Here is a 19,712-nt window from a genome sequence, read left to right as displayed (position 1 = left end):
GGCCATTTGTCACTGCCAAGATTCATCAGTGATATAGGATTACAAGAGGGAACAACTTAAAGGTTAAGGATTTATCTAGAACATCTGAAACAGATACTAAACTGAGATTTATAGCAAAGTGCTTGATGAAAATTAATGTTTAGTGTCTAAGCCATGGTTGCACTGGAAACAAAGGAACTTGTTCCTTCACCAGGAGTCACCAGTTACCTCCTTCCACTAGTTACTACTTAGGATCAGGTACCTATGTTTAAGGTTTTCTATTTTGACTGGGCAGAAAAATCAGAAAAGAAAGTGAGCCTGACAAAGGTGTGGAGCACTGTAAGTGCATGAATAAGGGCTTCACAGAATCACAGAATTGTAGGGGTTGGAAGGGACCTCCAGAGATCATCGAGTCCAACCCCCTGCTAAAGCAGGTTCCCTACAGCAGGTCGCACAGGTCGGCATCCAGGCAGGTCTTGAACATCTCCAGAGAAGGAGACTCCACCACCTCCCTGGGCAGCCTGTTCCAGTGCTCTGTCACCTCACTGTAAAGAAATTCTTGCGCATGTTTGTGCGGAACTTCCTATGCTGCAGTTTCCAGCCGTTTCCCCTTGTCCTGTCTCCACTCACCACTGAAAAGAGTCCGGCCTCGCCATTCTGCCCCCCACACCTTAGATATTTATAGACCTGGATCAGCTCCCCTCTCAGTCTCCTTTTCTCAAGGCTGAACAGACCCAGTTCACTCAGCCTTTCTTCACAGGAGAGATGCTGCAGGCCCTTCACATCTTCGTGGCCCTCCGCTGGACTCTTTCCAAGAGATCCCTGTCTTTTTTGTACTGGGGAGCCCAGAACTGGACGCAGTACTCCAGATGAGGCCTCACCAGGGCAGAGTAGAGGGGGAGGATCACCTCCTTTGACCTGCTGGCCACGCTATTTTTAATGCATTTTCTGGAGTTGCCTGGGAGAAACTGTTTTTGGGTGTCTAAATATGGCTCACTATCTACTGAGACTAAGACCGTGTGCCCAATAAAGACCTTATACAAGCTAATAAAGACAGCTTTATTGGTTTTGTAGAGTCATCATAAGCATTTTCCTTTCAATATCTATCTAATGACACACTTTTAAAAAGAGTTATAGGCTCGTAAAGATCAATGAAAAAATAAAAGGCTGTGAGAAGTACTACAAGCATGGTGTCTTCATGCCCATGCTGCTACATAGGCTCACCTTGATTCACTGAGAGATGGTAGCACTGTGGTACCATGTGAGCTTCTTCTCAGGAACAGAGCTGCATAAACCAGACAGGTTGTTGGCTTCACTGCTCAATCCAGCTATGAACTGCATGTAATTCTAGAAGAATACATTCTTCCTAGTATGCTACTGCAAAAAATAATGCTTTTGTATACACTAAAAAAAACCTTCATCTGTTAATATAATTAAAACCAGTTGAAAGAAAATAGATTCTTCCCTTGACCCAGGGTTTCTGTGTTATTTTAACTCAGTGTTCAATAATTAATTCAGTAACAAGTGAGTTAAGGTTTTCAACCCCTATAGTTTTAATAAAAGAGAAATTCCCATCTGGATTTCTACCTAGTTAAAAGATATACGAAGCCACATGAAAATACAATCATTGAATCATAGAATCAGAGAAGGTGGGAAGTATTCAAAACATTAGAGATCCTAATAGGAGTTTTTTCTCTCAAGACGCTTCTGTATACTCATTTTAGAAATTGTGGTGCCTTTCGGGTGTTGAAAGAGAAGAAAGTGAACCCAGTAAATAAAGAATAGACACAGTTCTGCGGGGAAAACTGATGCAGAGCAGTAAAACAGCTACTTCCTTTTGGAGTACTCAGAGTACGGTTCAAGCAAAGAAACTAAAGCTAGTTTTAAATCTCTGTAGCTTGAATGACAACAAGAGAACTTTATATTATCTTATGACAAGGGTGAAATCGACACTAAAGATAGCTGGAGCAGGTTATTTTAAACAACCTTGGCTACGCAGGTTTTCATAACACAACAGAAGCTACTATTTTAAAAACTATTAGAGCCTCCTGACTTCATACAGGTCACAGCTACATCTGAATAAGCTGGAAGCATTCTACAGAACCAAATAAAACTTATACACAGGCACCCTAAGAATCATACATACACAAAAATAACTTCTGCAAGGAATTTTTTCTGCTGCTTTCTGCATTGGTTGTACATGGTGACATTAGGCATGAGTGGATGTGAAATAGTGGATAATGACACTTGAAAAATCTATTGTATCAAAAGAGGATATGCAATGAGAATACAAACGTGTTGTGGAAAAAGCACACATGCCAGTGAGCCTGACTGCCAGCATTAACTTAAAAATACAGAGCTTGTGAGATATTCCAAATCAAAGAAGGTAGTACAAAATACCAGGGGAAAATCCTCGGGGGAAAAGCTAGAAAAGAAAAATCCATTCTTTTTTCAAAAGCACTGCCTGTATTCAACAATAACCCTGAATTTAAGGAGACCACCACAAGGGTATTTGCAGAGAACCACTTACTTACATTCTTGATCGGTCAGTTAACATGTGCCATGCTCCAATTCACTCCAAATCAAATTTGCCTGATATTTTGTCTTGTGATTTGACAGAATTCATTGTTAAGAAACACAGAATTATGAAATACAAAATCAGTCACAGCAGAGGAGCCCAAAGCCCAGATTTGCAAGAGTACATTCAGAATTTATAACAGAGGTTCTGTTTCTAAACTTCTCAAAGGATATTGCTTCTCTGTAAAAATAAAGAAAGCAATGAATCATTCAGTCTTCCAGAGAGTTCCGAAAGCTAATGCACCAGTATGAAGCTGGGATAACTGGTAGATGAAAAAATATTTCAGTACATTGATATAAAACAAGCTTGAAGACCACATCGTCCATCTTTCCCATAGTGTATTTCTGTTATTATAAATGTAGTTTGAAAGCCTTATCTGAAGAGTCTGGCAGCCACCAAGGAAATCACACATATTGCATCCTGCAGCACTTGCTGTCAGCAATTACCACCTTCCTTAATGGGGGAAGAAGGGAAGCCATGGAAATGGATTATCTCAAAACCCACTTGTTTTTAAGCAAAACTGAGCCATGGATTCAAATTTCTGACGCAAATGGAGATTATTTTAATGATTTTGTTTTGTCCGTGTAAGATATATTCTTATTCTAGATCATTGTTACATTGCACCACATACAAGCCATGCCAGTGAAGGCATGATCTTTTTCTCAAATCCCTCTGCGTAATCAGCATGAAGGTTCTCTCAGGAATACATTCTGAATATTTTCATTTTGTACAGACAAACCAAATGCACAAGCAGTTACGGGAAGGGATGAAGAGACTCAGTAACTGAAGTAAAAATATCCATTATTTTATTCCCCCACTCCTCTAAATTAGCTACAGGAACATAAGACCACCAAATCAGAACTGCAAATAGCAAAAGACTTGTTTCTGATGAATGCCATTCATTTTAAATGCAACAGACACTTGCAATTACAGTGAAGTCACACACACAACTTTAAATATAAATTTATGCTTAACATTTGATCAAAAGTGAAAATTGAGACTGAAATGAATTAGCTTGTCAAAGGAAAGCATTAATAAGCAATTAAGAAGAAACAAAAGATTAAAACTGGAAGGCTTCCTAGTAGTGTTGCCTATACTACTTTCAAAGAACTAAAAATGTCTTATCAAACATCAGTACATAAGAATGCAACCTATATGCATTCTGAATGAAAACTCAATAAGCTAGTAAGATCAGCAAAAAATCCACAGCTGTAGGGATGAAAGTGTTGCATTTCAGATTAAAGAAGTCATCAGATAGGTAAAGTCCTGTATGCACATAGCTTTCTGCTGTAGCCTTGGGGTTTAATCACTACTGGAACAAATGCACCTCAAAGAATTACAATATTGAATTGCACTGTGTAGCCTGTATAGAGTTCCCAATGTGCTTCATTATCAGGAATCAGTTCCATACACAAGTCTACTCAGAAAACTGAATAAAAGTGGCACATTCCTTCATTTCTGTTCATCAATAACAGAAAAAAAAATGAACTGTATATACTGTATGCAATATACAGTGAACCATACAATATATAGTGAACCATTAATATATTGAAATGCTCCAAACAACAATCATTGTTGAAAAGCTTTCAATCAAGTCAGACTTAGCTGATGGAAGTACAAGAACTCGAATTATGTTCATCATTAACAGAATTCAGTAGCCAGTTGACAACTCTCCATTTAGATAGTACATAAAATCAGATTCAATCATCTTAAAGAGCATCCCAAACTTGGGTTGTAAAGGTAATTGCAATCAACTCCATCTCACAGCCCTTCGGTGGGCTGATGAACCACCCTATGTTGGGGTATTAGAAAAATTAGCAACTGAAATTATACACGAACAGAAAACACAGGCAGAGACATTATAGTGGCAGAGGAGTTCATATTCCAGGCATTACTAATGGTTTAGAGAGTACCGAAGAGAGGCAAGTACATCAGAGCCCTTCTGGTTCATGCAGCCAGTGTGCTGAAGAGGCAGAAATAGCATCTACTGGAATTATCAAAGATTGACCCAACAGAATCCTTTCCTTTTCTCCCTGCCACAGCAGATGTGACCTCTTAAAAGAAACTTTGCCAAATCAAGTGTGAAGATAAAAAGAACAATAACCAGTCCCCAGAGAAGGCTACTTCCAATCCACATACCTGAGGGACATTGCCATACCACTGCTGCATCTTTCTTTTTACTACTCTTTCAGCTGGGGAAAGGAAGGCAGTGATCTGGCAGACGGAGACCAGCAAAGCAAACAGGAAGACTACATGAATAGGGAAAATTACTCTCCTTGGCATTAGCTTGCTATGCAATCTGCCTAAAGTTTTTGCAGCCACGTGTGGGGAGGCAAAATAAGGCCAGAACATAGATGTACAAGTGTGCTGGGAAATGTACAGGACAGAGGCAACAAAGGCCTCCAGTGCAGACACCGAGCTGCAGATAGATTGGATCTTGATCTAAGCAGTTTCAAATTGTAAGAGTTGTGAGCAGTGGTTAACAGAGCAATTGTCCTCTAAACCCTGCTGTTGCTAAATGGGTCCAGAGGGTCTCATGTTATAATGCTTCATTAAGCTCAAACCATATGTTCTGTAAGCACTTGAACCTGTAAAACTCAAGCAGGTCATATGAAGCATTAAGAAAAACTCAGCAACAGATGCCCATTTTTAGCACAGCCTAGTACAAAAGAGTTGAAACCTATTGAGAATCGCCAGCCCTTATATGATAGCAAGTATTTCTGTAGATTTTTTCCAATTTCTACCTTGAATAAATTTCTTCATTTATTTCAAATCTTACTGGGAAAATCTGAGACTTTTCAGTCTCTCTCTCTCCGTTTGATACCCTTTTCTCAAGTTACTATAAACGTATTCTGTTTCCTTGGGTTAAGCTGGGGACATCACAGGCAACAAGAACCAGTACCTAGTCATGCCTGTGTACTCAACCCTATTCGTCAGAACAAGAGAATTCCACACTCATTTAAGAAACCTCCTGTCCTCCAGCTCTGTCCCTTACACTAAGGTAAGACAAAGTTTGACAAACTGTTCAGACACAAGGTTCTTCTCAGATATCCAACCACTATTCTTCATTGGCTACTTCTACGTAGCCAAGTGGAAAACATGAACACCAAACAGCCACTTTATTAATGGAGAAGCCCCAGAGACAGTAACAATACCTGACTGCCTCTTAGATGTGTTAGCATTGTTTTGCCAGGTGTAGGTGCCACACTTGACATCTGATACTTGTTCCTCTAATGACTGGAGTTGAGAACAATTCACTTAATTTGTGCCTCAACTTAGTTATCAACAATTTATTGCATTTATTGAAACAACAATACAGCATCTGGAGGCTTCCCAGTATTAAAACTGGAAGCCTCTGGGTGGAATTCATTTATTCCCACTCCTTTGTTTTAAATACATTTCTTACAGCTACTTTTGAGCACGCACCTCTGATTTCTTGGTAAAAACACTGTTATTGTTTTCAAGGATATGAAAGGAGACCTGCTGTCACATAAACACAAACTGCTACTATCTTCAACACCCCATGATACAAATGCAGCATGGTACTGTACTGCCTGCTGCCTATGGGATGGAGAAACCCCAGATTTGTCTGGTGTAGCAATAAGAAGCAACTGTTCTACTTAGATGCAGTGCCTACCTCTTTGAATCTGACTCTGATCAATACAAAGCACAAGATCAATATGAAGCAATTCAGTTTGTGTGCACAGTACTGGACCAGTAGAGCAGAAATCAAGGGAGAAGACGGCTGTCTTTTTTAGGAAGTATTCCACTTCTCCACGACTGCTTGAGAGCAAGTCACTTATAAGAAAGCATTCAAAGTATCTAAAATACTTTAACAAACAAAATACAAAGTATTTGTTAAATACAGCGTGCTTGGCAATGTTATGATTGAAACAAAAAGCAGAAAACTAAGGAAAAAATGAGTTTTTTTGATTTACAAAGAACCTCACATATGAAGAATGGCTTATTAAAACACAAAAAAAGAAAAAATAGTCAGGAGCTTGCTAGAGCAGGAAGTTACTGGCTCAGAGTTAGGCCTAACTACTTGGAGCTTCTCAGGGATGCTTTGGAGACTGGGAAATAGCCAGGGAAACATTCTGACCATCCTTTTCTGTGCAAATGAAATAATGACCAAACCTGCTTAAGAAGTTTGCAGCTTCTTTAAGTCAGCAAGATGGGTTTAAGAATTGTGATCTTTACTGCTAAGCATATTGGAGAAATCTAATCTAGTTTTTACTTTAAAATACATAGATAAAATCACTGTATGAGTCGGGACTGAAATTCTTCAGAGTAAAATTTATCAGCTAATATGGGGGTTTAAAACAACTACTATTTGAATTCAAAACATGACAACTTATAACTGATTTGCCAAAATGATCTGATTTTAAGTTCTGTAAGAGTAAAAGGTGCTATGGAGACAGCATTTGACTGCATTCATCTCAAGAATGACAGACTTGGTCAAACATCAGGAGGCTTTAGAACTTCCTCCATGTACCCTGCTATTCACAGAGAGTGAAACTCTCTCTCCTTGTCCACAGAAATTAATGTAAAATTAAACACAAGCCAAAGTCAGACACTGTAGTGACTTGGAAATGCATGACTTCATAGTTCTCTGTAAAACACTGTGATGCCTGTCTTGTCACTAAGCATTTAGCTTTGACAGTGGTTCAGCATTGTATCAATTAACCAAAACACTCAAAAACCCTTGAGTTTTAGATATAAAAACTTAATTGCTTACTATGCCTGCATGTACAACAGATACACATGTACTTTCTGATTGATTAGGCCTCAATTTTAATATAGAATTGTTTCCTAACAAAGTTTCTGTAATTAAAAAGTACTCCAAATATGTACACTTAACAATATTTTTTATTGCGAAATATTTGGTTTTACATATACAATAGCAATTACATTTTCCCATTTTAAGTAACTTAATTAAAATATGTAAACAATTAGATGCTGGAATAAGTTGGGATCAGGAATGGGCATTTCATATATACAAGTCAAACTAACAGCTCTTTTTCCAGTTTTTTCTTTTTTGCATGTTCTTTTTTTTTTTTTTTTTCCTCTGAAATTTAAAATCATCTGACCAAAATTCTGCGGAAAACCCTTTTGAAACTGACAATTTTTCACACTAATCAGAATTCTGAGTACTAATCCACTGTTGATTCTGTGATTAAGTATGTGATGTCTTCCCTGAGTAAGCACATGGGAATGGGACACTTGGCTCAGATGTTCGTGCAATGACGTGAACAGCCCCCCAGAGTATACATAGCTCAAAAATCAATTAAGATGAAGCAAACAAGTATATGCTGCTTACAGAAGACCACTAAAGGAAAGGAGTTGCAGAAGCAGACTTGAAGTTATCATTTTTATTAACAAATATTTCAGCTGCAGTGCGGTCTCAGAACAGAGCAAAACACCACTCCAGGCAAACCAAAATTAGGTCTTGAAGCAGAGACAGAGGAGAAGGCAGGAGAGGCAAAGCTATATAATATTACACTGGGAAGATGAAGGCCATTTTATTGTGTTGCTAGCAGCATTTAAAAAAAAAAGGAAAAGCTCACAATGCAACTGACTGTATGGTAGGAATGGATGAAGCATAAGGCTCATATTTCTTGAAAAACAACAAAAGCAGACCAAGCTCAGGTTTGGAAAATCACGGTTGCACAAGGGAAGGAGAAGAAAACACCACGAAAGCTGACATTAACAGTGTACAATTGATAGAATGATTCTGTCTCTTGGCTATTCTTTCTCTGTCTGAGCACTAGTGAGATACTGGCACCAAACATTAAATGATCAACTACCTGGGCACAGCAGACAACAGCCTTTTATTTACAACAAAGACAAATTACGATCCACGTTACTTCCTAGCTCTCAAATGTTATTGCCAAGACCACAAAGATGCAGCATAACATTAAGTTTACATTTGATTAGCAGAGGAGATCTGTGCAATATGTTTTCTCCAAATCCACTGAACTTAAGAGGTTTTTTCCCTCATGTACCTTTAAATCTGAAGTGACAGACTGTATTATGAGAAAGACAGCTAGAAGAAGCCAACTCTTAGAAGTCACAATTCAGAAAACATTGAAGAGATTGGCAAGTGCTTCACCAAACATTTACATTGAACATGAATTGTTGTTCTGATTATGTGTGAACGGCAGTAAGTGAAGAATCATTTTCAAAAACTGTTACTCATTGCCTACCAGCATTTATTTATAATTTTTCAAAGCACAGCCTGTGAGTGCAAGATATTTGTCCCTAAAACAAGCTACCTTTATGGAATGATGCTACAGAAACATAATAGCTCATAATTAATCAAAGAAAAAAAAAAAAAAACGGGTTCCATAGCTGCTCTTTGCACCTTGTTTTTTTATTATTATTATTCATAGCAGGTACATGCAGACTTCTATGGGTAATTACACTGAGGATGTGATTTTGCTATAAACTATCACTGTTTCCACTGATGTCAAGAGAAATGACTGTAACTAAACAAACCTGTCAAGAACTTAACACTAACTCTTACATTACTATCTAGACACAGTAAATGCTCAAATACTTGCATTTCATTCAGTCCAAAACAATGGTTTACTTTCCTGACTAGTGACCAAGTCTTTCTCATCTATACATGCTTTCATTTGGGAAAAATCTCAAAGAGTTTTTGGAAACCGAGAGGAAAATAAGATACAATGCCTACAAACTCCTATCTTTTGGGTATAGCTGCAACACCAGTTCCTCTGCCTTACACTCATAGGCACAGATCATTCACAGTAGGATAAATATTTTAAATATGTAAACCTTCACTTATGAATTTTGGCATTACCAAAAACCAAAGTACATTTCCATACCTCTGTGACAGAGAATGAGGCATGATTTAACACTGAAACCAGCTTAAAGAGAGATTTAGAAATGAAACACTTGGAGGTATAAAAGCAGAACTGAAATTGGTAGCCACTGTAATTCTTATAACAACACTGATACAAAGTGCATTATACTAAATTTACTCTGGAAATCAGAAGAATCGACCTACAAACTAATTTTTTTTTTTCTGCATTAATTTTTTCACAGCTGTATTGGCACATATGATTTCTACCCACAAGAGAAGGAACACTGTAACAATATTATGAATTTGTAAGAAAACACACATTTAATTTCAAACACTGCTATAAGAAAGCCCAAAGTAAAAGTTCTACAGCTACTCCAGCTAGCCTTATTAATGATGCCTTAGGCTATAGGCCAAGCAGCCAACACAAATTCAGCTCAAGTGGCTTAAAGTTATGCCTCCAGGGTTACAAAGCAAGCAGAAGGTTACATCTGCTGACAAACAGAACTGATTTACGGTTTAACCCAATCATCCAGGCTCCAGTATGAATATGTATAAAGTGCTGGTGCTCAATTTTTCTAACGCTTGTTGGACAGCAGATTCCATAAACTCATTGCTCTGTGACAGTAAACAGGAATGGAAAAAGAGAAAATCCTTAATTTGATCACATCAAGAACTGGACAGCAAGTCAGTAACATAAAGCCTAGTACAAGACAACCAGCCTAAGTCTTTCATAACACAGACAAGGATGCTATAGACCACTTCTTTTTCTCCTTAGAATCTCTCTCCTTAATTTCCAGCTAACCATTTCTGCAAATAAGCTAGAAAAAAAAGCTTAAGACTCATGTAAGGCATCTGAAAACTACTTCTGATAAAGTAAAAATAACATGCCTGTTGCTTTTAATAATCCACCTTGAGTTTATTACAAATGTAACACTGTCACGCAATGGAAACCACAGCCATGACAGCAGAGTAGCAAAGTCCTAGGCCACAGTAAGCAAGGACTTGCTCAAACATAACAGCTGTAGGCACAGAAACAAAGGAAAGAATCTGCTTACCTGCTTACTAGAAGGCCTCAGGTAGGCAGGAATCTCCAGCAAAAAACTTTCACCTCCTCTGCCAGCCCTTAAATGAGGAGTTTAGGAAAAGGTGCATCCTGGCTCCACCCCTTCTGGTCACTCAGGTGCACTGCATGCACTGAGCTCACCTGGGTTTGCCCTCCTTTCCACCAGGTGCTCAATCAGTGCTTCAAGCCATAACTTAGCATTTCTGCTACTACTAACAAATTGCTGCATTTGTTTTTGAGGATTAAAACTCAAACACGAATCAAAGAAGCGATAAGCACTGCTAGGATGAGCTCCAACAGCATAGAAATAACTTCAGCAATTTGACTCAGACTACAAGTAACACCAGTTTGTAGTTTTGATTTAAAAGAGGAAAAAACACCATGATTGATTGTGTAAGTTGGACTAACTACTATAACTGCAATTAACTGAAGTGTGAATAAGTAGGCGGGCAAGAGCTTTCACAGCATTATGAAAACGAACCCGGACTGAGCTATTCAGAGGTGCTTTCACTTAGAGTGTCTTGCAACACCTTTACCTGTAACTGTCCTTGTTGAAATGTTGTGGCTTTGTAATGCAGATTTATTAAACTGGAACTACTGGCAGCAAATGCTGGTTGTTATAAGCTGAAAAGCTCCAAACTAATTTTATAATTAAGAAATGTTTTCCATTATGCATCCTGTATTATTATACTAGCAGAGGTTAGGAACAACAAAAAGATCCTATGTCTCTTACAGAGCTCTTATCTAGGATTTTCACATCTTTATCATTATGTTTTCAGGCAGACAGGCACACTATATAAGACAGAAGATTTAGCAAAACACAGTTCTTTCTTACATGTAAGGCCATTGTGCATTGCTTTGGTTTTACAGCAAAAGATAGTACTCAGTGCACACTACTGCTGTGATTAAGCACCCTAGTGTCCAAAGTTTGGGAAAATTTAGGAAAAGAATGCTAATGCAGCTTTAGGTAAGCACACAAAGAACAGCATTTCTTAAAGCTCTAACCTGCAATCAGGAGTTTTTTGTTCTTCTGCTGGCCCATTCACTGAGGTTAAGTAGACTTTTCCTCCATCTCAGTTTCCCCATCTGTAGAAAAGGGATAATGACATTTACTTCCTTTCACAATGGCTTTTCATATATAAAGGGTCCTTCGAAGGAGTATTGTTACTATGAAATACACATTAATTTCAGTTCATCATAGGTCCATACATCATTGTACCAACATGTTTCTGTTCTCCCTGTTGTTACTGAGAGGACACACATTGATATCAGTCAAGCAAAATTAACGTATGTGCATTTTTACTAAATAATGACTGTAATTTCTTTCTTTGTTTAGGGATAAAATATAACATGGGACTCCAGCAACCAAAAAAAGTAAGTCTCCAGAAGTACATAAGGAGAATTGTATCTCTATTCTGAGTTTAGAGTAAGAATAGAGATGGGTCAGATAACATCACTAGACTAGAGATGAAGCTCTCAAACAGAAATATGCATCAAAGCTTTGCCATTAAGTGCAAGTTTTCCTCTTAATACATGAATTTTATAACCTACTCAACTTTAGCTTTATGAGCTTTTTTCCTTGGCTGGATGTTGCTAAAAGGTACTGTAAACTTCGATTAATATTTTGTGAAATTGCACTCTGCAAAGGAGATGCACTTAAAAATAAGCCAAAGAAAAATCCTGGTGAAATTCCTCCATCTAGTGGCTACTAACACACTCGCAGCAGCAGTGACTGCCCACAGCAGCTACTCGGTTTCAGGTCAAGCCCCAGCGCTAAGTACGCAAAGGAACAACTGCGCTGCTGCCAGCTGTTACCCAAAAGCCACTGCCTATGAAACCAGTGAGATCCGAATGACATCCCTCCATCTCTGTAGCTTCAGCCTGGCCTTCTGGAGGAAGAATTACACTGACAGAACACGTTCAAATCGTGACAGTTTCTCGAAACCAGGAGGTTCTTTGTTACCACGCTGTAAATATCTCAGAAGTCTGAATCTGATAAACATGAAATATCAGTGATATCACGGATAAGTAAAATCAAATTTCTGTCACTATGTGAAGGATAATAGTTAGAAATAATGTGTCACATCCTGTATTTTACCTGGACAAAAATTTCAACACACATTTGACCACTATAAGCAGCCTCTCAAGATAAGGAGAGAACTATCATTCTCGACAGCTGAATAGATAGCATCTTGTGTAACAAATCATCAGTTGCTTTCCCAGTCACAAAACCACCATTACCAGAACAGACAAAGCTTTCTAGAAGCCCAAATTCTGCAGCACAAAGTGCCATAACAAATTGCATAGTACTCTACCAATTTTGTTTCCCATGTGTATACCTTAAAATTCCTCAAATATCTTATTTTTAAAGTCACTTGAATGCTACTAGGAGGCAAATAAAGACTGAAAAATCTGAATTTTATGATTTATAAAGCAACTACATACACATCAAATATTTTTGATAAACAATATACACTGCACAGCTGTATGTGTTTCTTTGTTGAAATGTTCCCTATGGTTCCTACGCCACTCAGCTCCCAGATGACTCCTCAGAACAGGGCTGACAAGGAGTTCAAGTATATCCAGAACGTAATTTCAGCTGTAGAGGCAAAGACTTGTAGACAGGGATTTAATTCAGCTGCTTTGAGAAGCAGGAAGTAGCGGAACACACCCAGGCTGTGTGCCAAGAGGAATATTAACCAGTGAGATCCTCTTAATGAAAGAGAGCAGGTCCCAGAAACTCCTTATCCAGAGACTCACTTTGCTTGCTCTGTTCTCACTCTCCTAATCCCAGTCAAGCTTCATTCTTATCATTTGCTGCTTTTCATCAAGTGAGAATTGCTCTGGTCTCCAAACTCACCTCACTCCAGGCTCCCCTTTTCCCTGTTCATGCTGCTCTTACCCCACCCCTTTCTACTCATTAAAGGCTCCATCTTCTCACTGCAGTTCTTTGTTTTCTTCGTCCCACTCTTTTGCCCTCCACATCCTTACTCCACAAGCCCCATTACCCTTCTTTCCCTGGAAGGCTACACTCTGGGAACAACTGTCCTCCATGCCAAGATACCATACTGAAAGAAAGGGGTGGGGGACAAAACATGGAACAGATGTGTGACAACAGGCAGCCTGGAAAAATTAAGTCCTCAAAATATGCTGACATTTCCACCAAAAGAATTAAAAGGGGCAAAAGTCTATCAAAATATGGGCACAGGCACCAAGTAAAATATAGCAAAACCCAAATCTGAACCAGAATTTACCAATTCAGGCTCATATCAGCCTTCAGAATGGGCGTAAGCATAGAGAAAAGTCAGCTGCACAGCACAGGCACCAAGGACTTGCAGCAGTGCAATTACAGCTGTACAAAAAGATCTACGGGGTGTTGCACAAGCTGCTAATAGTGACAGTCTCTCATTCAGTAACATCTTTCATCTATTTTTCTATCAGGACTGCGTTTCCAGCAATAACCAGGATAGAAGATTAAGAAAAAGTACTGCAGACGGGGTAGCAACAGTAAAGCTGAGTGGTTCATTACACCCATCTGAAAATGTGCCCTCCAAGCTTCAAAGCATAGACAGAAGGCAAAGCAGCACAATGTTTATGAAGGATTACCAAGAGAAAAGTGAGGAAACTAATTCAGTGAGGCTCCATAAACGGAGGAGGAGGTTTGTAATTAAGAAGAGCCCAATTCTGATTTCCATGAACAGTTCCACTCTCAACTTGCCCACACTTAAATACGACGACAGAAATAACAAATGGAAAAGTCTCTACCAGATACAAAGCAAAAGAAAGCAAATAATGAAGGAAACTTGTTCTAAGTACAAGAGTAATAACAGAAGAATAATCACTCCTTACCACGTTTCTAGAATATTTGTAGAAGACAAATACAGAGTTTTGTACTGTGAAGTACCAAAAGCTGGCTGCTCTAACTGGAAACGGGTGCTCATGGTTCTCAATGGGCTGGCTTCTTCCACTAAAGATATACAACACAACACAGTGCACTATGGCAACTATCTAAAAAGGCTGGATGGGTTTGACCGCAAAGGAATTTATCACAGGCTCAACACTTACACAAAGATGCTTTTTATTCGGGAACCTTTTGAAAAGCTGGTATCTGCATTTCGGGACAAGTTCGAACACCCAAACAATTACTATCATCCCGTATTTGGAAAAGCCATCATTTCCAGATACCGTGTCAATGCCACCAAAGAAGCATTAAGGACAGGCTCCGGAGTCAAATTTAAAGAGTTCATTCAATATCTCCTGGATGTACACAGGCCAGTGGGTATGGACATCCACTGGGATCACGTCAATAGGCTTTGCAGCCCATGTCTAATAGATTACGACTTTGTGGGGAAATTTGAAAGCATGGAAGAAGATGCAAACTTTTTCTTGCACCTAATTGGTGCTCCACAAAATTTGACTTTCCCTAAGTTCAAAGATAGGCACTCCAATGAAGAAAGAACTACCACTAAAATCACACAACAGTACTTTGCACAGCTTTCTCCCTCTCAAAGGCAACAAAGTTATGACTTTTACTACATGGATTATTTGATGTTTAACTACTCAAAACCTTTTGAAGATTTATACTGATTTGAGTGCTGGGACACTTCCCGTTTCAGTTGAACTTCATTACAAACCCAGGTGGCTTCTGTTTATACACACGTCTGTTAGTAAGAATTGATCAAAGAACAGGAAAACAAACCTAAAACAGAACATAAGTGGTTAGTGATGTTTACACCTTCACCTTAAATGCCTCCTTTTTCAAATCATTTATGACGTGTAAGTACATACGTGTATAATAATACTATATGTCAGGGCTCCCAAATAAAGCACATAATTTTCCATGCTGGTATGGCTTGTGTTTACAGTGAAGGACAGTTTGGAACTGGGGGAACAAAGCTGTAAGCTCGACAGCAAATGTAATATTTTAAGTTCTTCACTAGTTAGAAAATGAAATCTTTGGAAATTACAGGATAAACAAATAAACAAATATGGAATAGATATACTTCATCAAAATCTGCAGCGCACCAAGCACACACTAAACAGGCATTATGTATGAAGTTGGTCAAATATTACTTTTTCCTCATAATTTAATAAAAAAAAAAGAAATTATCACACTGTTCAAAAAACACATTGGTGAAAACAATTAATACTCAGTCACCATGTGAGTGCAGTATTAAACCAGATGTTCCAATTCAGAGAGAGGATGCGTTCTCCCCATTTAGTATCTCCCTTATGGCATATTCATCTGCAAGCAGATAAAATGCAGGCGAACATTTGCATCTTTATGCATGTTATTAAGATTCTTTTAATCCTTTGCATTAACATAAATCTCTGGTTTAATCTTCATAGTCACCAAGAATATCAAATCTTTTTTTTATAGTAACAAGTAGGAGTAAATGCAACTTCCTGCCCACCAGGATAGTTCTTTTCTTTGCTGCAAACAATTTGCACTTGTTTATTTCGGTAACAATTAGATTCAATTTCACATGCAGAAAATATTCTAACTGTTGTCATTCAGCTGTTCCTTTTCTATATAGAGAAGACAGTCTCTAATTTTCCAGCAAAAATCTCATGGGAGAATAGAATACCGTACCTTCTGCTGTGCCTTTGTTAATCTTCACACCTACTCTGGATGTGGTATCCTTGTCTACATGTCCTTTAACCATGTGAAATAAATAATTTCAATAGTTCAGATGGAAGGCTGTACTGGACAAGTCTCAAATTCTACAATACTGTTGAACTTAAATGTCTCAGTAATTTTAATAATTTGTATTTTGCAACCAATTTCAGAATTTCACCAGAACAGGCACTGTACAAGTGTACAAATATCTAAGGTGTTTTTTCCTGAATCATTTTACATTTACAAATGTCCAAATAAAACAAAAACTACTTATACAGATAGTTTTGTGCATCACACGTATTGATTTACACCTCGCTTTTCCTTCAAACATCCCACGTTTCTTTGTTGCTCTCAATTATAATAGAGAAGTGTCTAAAGTGGCCTAAAAATAGTTTGCATTGAAAGATTATTGATGTTCCACCTGACTAACATCAAAATTTCATTCCCACAAACATTTTTCACTCAGTGAAGTGGATGTTTTAGAAACTTTCAGAAAGATAACAACTTCCACTGTTCCATGAAGCCCGTTAGCATCCATCTGCCTTCTGTTCCTCATCACTGTGTCGCTGCTGCAGCCCCCATCCTGCCTTCCACCCACTCAGCTGCCCAATCAGAGGTAACAGACTTTCAGGCAAAGTAACTTTTTTTGCTAGCACCAAACAGGCTGGGGCTGCTCTGCCAACAGACAGGTGCTGCTGAGAGCTCCTCCCTACAGGTCTCACCGAGGAGTGATCCAGGGAAAACCAGGTGCCTTCGCAGTGCAAGTAGAGGAAAGCATTGATTCTGATAGTGAGGGGATTATTACTTGTGTGTGCGCGAAGAACACCGCCAGTAACTTGAGTTATGTGCTCCTTATCATTTAATTGAGTGCTCTAAAAAGTGATGGTACTCAAATTGGTAGAGTTTATTTGCATGTAGTTAAGGAAGCCACAAACACTCACTACGTGAGGAAAGGATATCATAAAGATCTGAGCCCTCGTGGTTATGGAAGTTAATTCCAAAATGTGGCCAAGGTAAAGGCCAGGTAGAATTTGTATTCAGCCCTCCACTAGTGTTAGAGAGCTCTAGGAAATATTAAAGAACTTAATCTTCCAGCTAGATTCACATCAAAGACCTGACTTTCTCCTTCCATTTCCTTTTCCTTCACCCTGCTTTTTTTCAGTTTGATCTACAGACACACAAACTGATAGAGCCATATGGTCATGCTTACATCTGACAGACTTTTTTGGTGAAGTTGCAGAATGCATTCACTACCTATGTGGAAAAAAACCAGCAACATTGCACTTCTTATGTCAAGTTCAGATGCTTATTCTATCCCTCAGCTCCCAAATCTATTTTACTTAAAAATCTTTACTACAGCAATAAAAACCAACAACTGTGAGAGGAATAAAATTTTTAATGACAAATGAAGATGAAGACTTTGGGAGGATTTTATTTTATCTGGACTAACAAATCATCATTTAAAGAGAGGCTTAGGTTGTGTGTACGTTTATGGCAAGCTGTACACAGGGAGATGAGTAACTTAATGAGGAAATCTGCCTTTTGAATGATCTATTGCTGTTGCTTTTGACAGAGTAAGAAGGATCCACATATATGCACTGTTTGTACAGCACAGTATATTAATGCTTGCTTCTGTTACCCCTCCCGTTGGGGTAACACTATTACTGACAACAGCAGCATGAGCACGCTTGCCACATAAACCTATGTACAATTATCTACTTATTACATGCGTATGAAGCACACGTAGAAAAGAAAATCTGTGCAAACAAGGTTTTACGTGCTAAGGGTACCCATCAAAAGAAAGATGTTAATATAAGAATCCACATGTGTGAAGAGATATATAAGAACTACAGAGGATTACAAAAAGAATACAGGGAATATCAAAGATGCATTGCTTTAAAAAGTTTTTCTTTCTTTCTTTGTGTAATAAATGAACTAATGAGTTAGGCCAGCTCAGGTAGTGCAACATCATCTGGAATTCCAAATTAAAGAAAAGTGAGGTTTTTTTGTTTATGTTTTTAATTTGTATTTATCACTGCCTATTACTGACACTGGTTACCTTGAATCACTGAGTTGACAGACATTAATTTCTTCTTCCCAGCAAGAAATGACATTGGTAGTTGGGCATGGTCCAGCCAAACACTGGGGGGGAAAGAAACATTACCATGCAAATCGCAGTCTGATCTACTCATTTTAATTTCAGTGGTACCAGAACAGCATCTGCATGCAGCAGTAGTTTGTTTTCAGAGCACAACACAAGAGACAGTCACAGCACAGCCAGTTTGAGCTCGCATTGCTTCGAGGGATTATTTTCAGGTTGGCACTGTTATTTGTGGTGACTTCAAAACCTCGGCGCGTATCCATGCACACTGAACAATGACCCAAGCTTCACATGGCAAGACGGATGTAATTACGTTTCCTCCCAAGAAGGCAGCTGCTGGTTAAGAAAGGTGAGCAATTTTCCTGGCTTCCTGCAATGGTACCTAACAGACAAGCCTACAAACTTCTCAGATGGTTCCCAGCACAATACTGCTGTAAGAATACACTGGAGTAGACATCTATGTTTCGTGCTTAGCTATAGTAGGGACTGACCTGCCACTGGTCCCTTTTGCTCAAATTTTTCAAGACTACCCATCCAAATAAAGGCAAAAAAACTAAACGTGTATCTACACACACAATGGATTCAAGTTTTAAGAACGGCAAACAGACACCGGTTCTACTTTTCAATTAAATCGTGACGTATTTGGAAGCGTTGAATCCTTGGGCAGTGAGGACAAGATAGCGTAGAACATACTGACACATAAGAGGATTAAGCTTTGCTTATTGCCAACAAGCCATTTGGATAATACATTATGAAGGGATTGATACAGTTAACTATGACTCACGCCAGAGAATAAAAATCATGTTTGCTTTATGGCTAACCTAATAGAAACATTCAGCCTTGTAAAAAGTATTTTCTTGTCTGTTTCAGTGAATGTCTCCAAAACAATGTCTCTTATAAACAACACTTTTGGAAGTTCCATTCCTACACATAGCTCATCAGACAACTTATTTGCATGTAGCAAGGAACACAGATATCCAATACCTTCCAAATAGACAAGCCTTTAGAAGTAATTTTCCAGGCATTTTAGACTTCATTGAGTTTTACCCAGCCATATAAACAAGCTTTTTCCATGTTCTGCAATCCACTATGAAGAAGAAAAAAAAAAAAGGAAAAACCTGAAACATTCAACAGAATTGCAGTGATCAATTTTTCTATTACACGCCTGCCTTGTAGGAGACTTGAATTCTTCTGTTTAAATTCATCTATTACTGTACTGCTGGCCCTATGTTTCACATTCTGCTTTATAGGACTACCCGTGATCTTTTCTAGCAGTGTCATCATTTTTTCCTGGAGCCTAAAATTATGCTGTCAAGTTATGAAAAATGAAAGAGGTGCTCACAATCCAACTCTTCCACAGTTCTCTTCCCAATCTGGGATTCCTGTCCAGATTTATTTTCACTTAATACAAGAAATTTCCTCTCAACATATCCAAACATAAGTAGTGTCACCAGCTGCAAAAGGTGTTAAGATTAAGTTCAAGTAGAGGGAAGCAGCCTAAGGCAACTGCATTACAAGAGCTTGTCCCAACCCATTAAACATTAG

At 38.4% G+C, this 19,712-nt stretch overlaps 2 protein-coding genes across 4 annotated transcripts in view; both read left to right on the top strand.

Moving 5' to 3' along the window:
- Nucleotides 1–16,445, top strand: part of CHST8 (carbohydrate sulfotransferase 8) — a 167,868-nt gene extending 151,423 nt beyond the window's left edge. For all 3 annotated transcript variants that reach the window (XM_048958681.1, XM_048958683.1, XM_048958682.1), the window contains 2 exons: nucleotides 11,783–11,820; nucleotides 13,888–16,445. In XM_048958681.1, the coding sequence (XP_048814638.1) occupies nucleotides 11,783–11,820; nucleotides 13,888–15,033 (1,184 nt within the window). In that variant the 3' untranslated portion in view covers nucleotides 15,034–16,445. The remainder of the gene's footprint in view (nucleotides 1–11,782; nucleotides 11,821–13,887) is intronic.
- Nucleotides 1–19,712, top strand: part of KCTD15 (potassium channel tetramerization domain containing 15) — a 198,873-nt gene that overhangs the window by 109,738 nt on the left and 69,423 nt on the right. The window lies entirely within an intron of this gene.

Source organism: Lagopus muta, chromosome 12 (assembly GCF_023343835.1).
Source record: "Lagopus muta isolate bLagMut1 chromosome 12, bLagMut1 primary, whole genome shotgun sequence".
In the NCBI taxonomy this organism is placed as follows: Eukaryota; Metazoa; Chordata; class Aves; order Galliformes; family Phasianidae; genus Lagopus; species Lagopus muta.
This window is presented reverse-complemented; position numbering and strand designations above follow the sequence as displayed.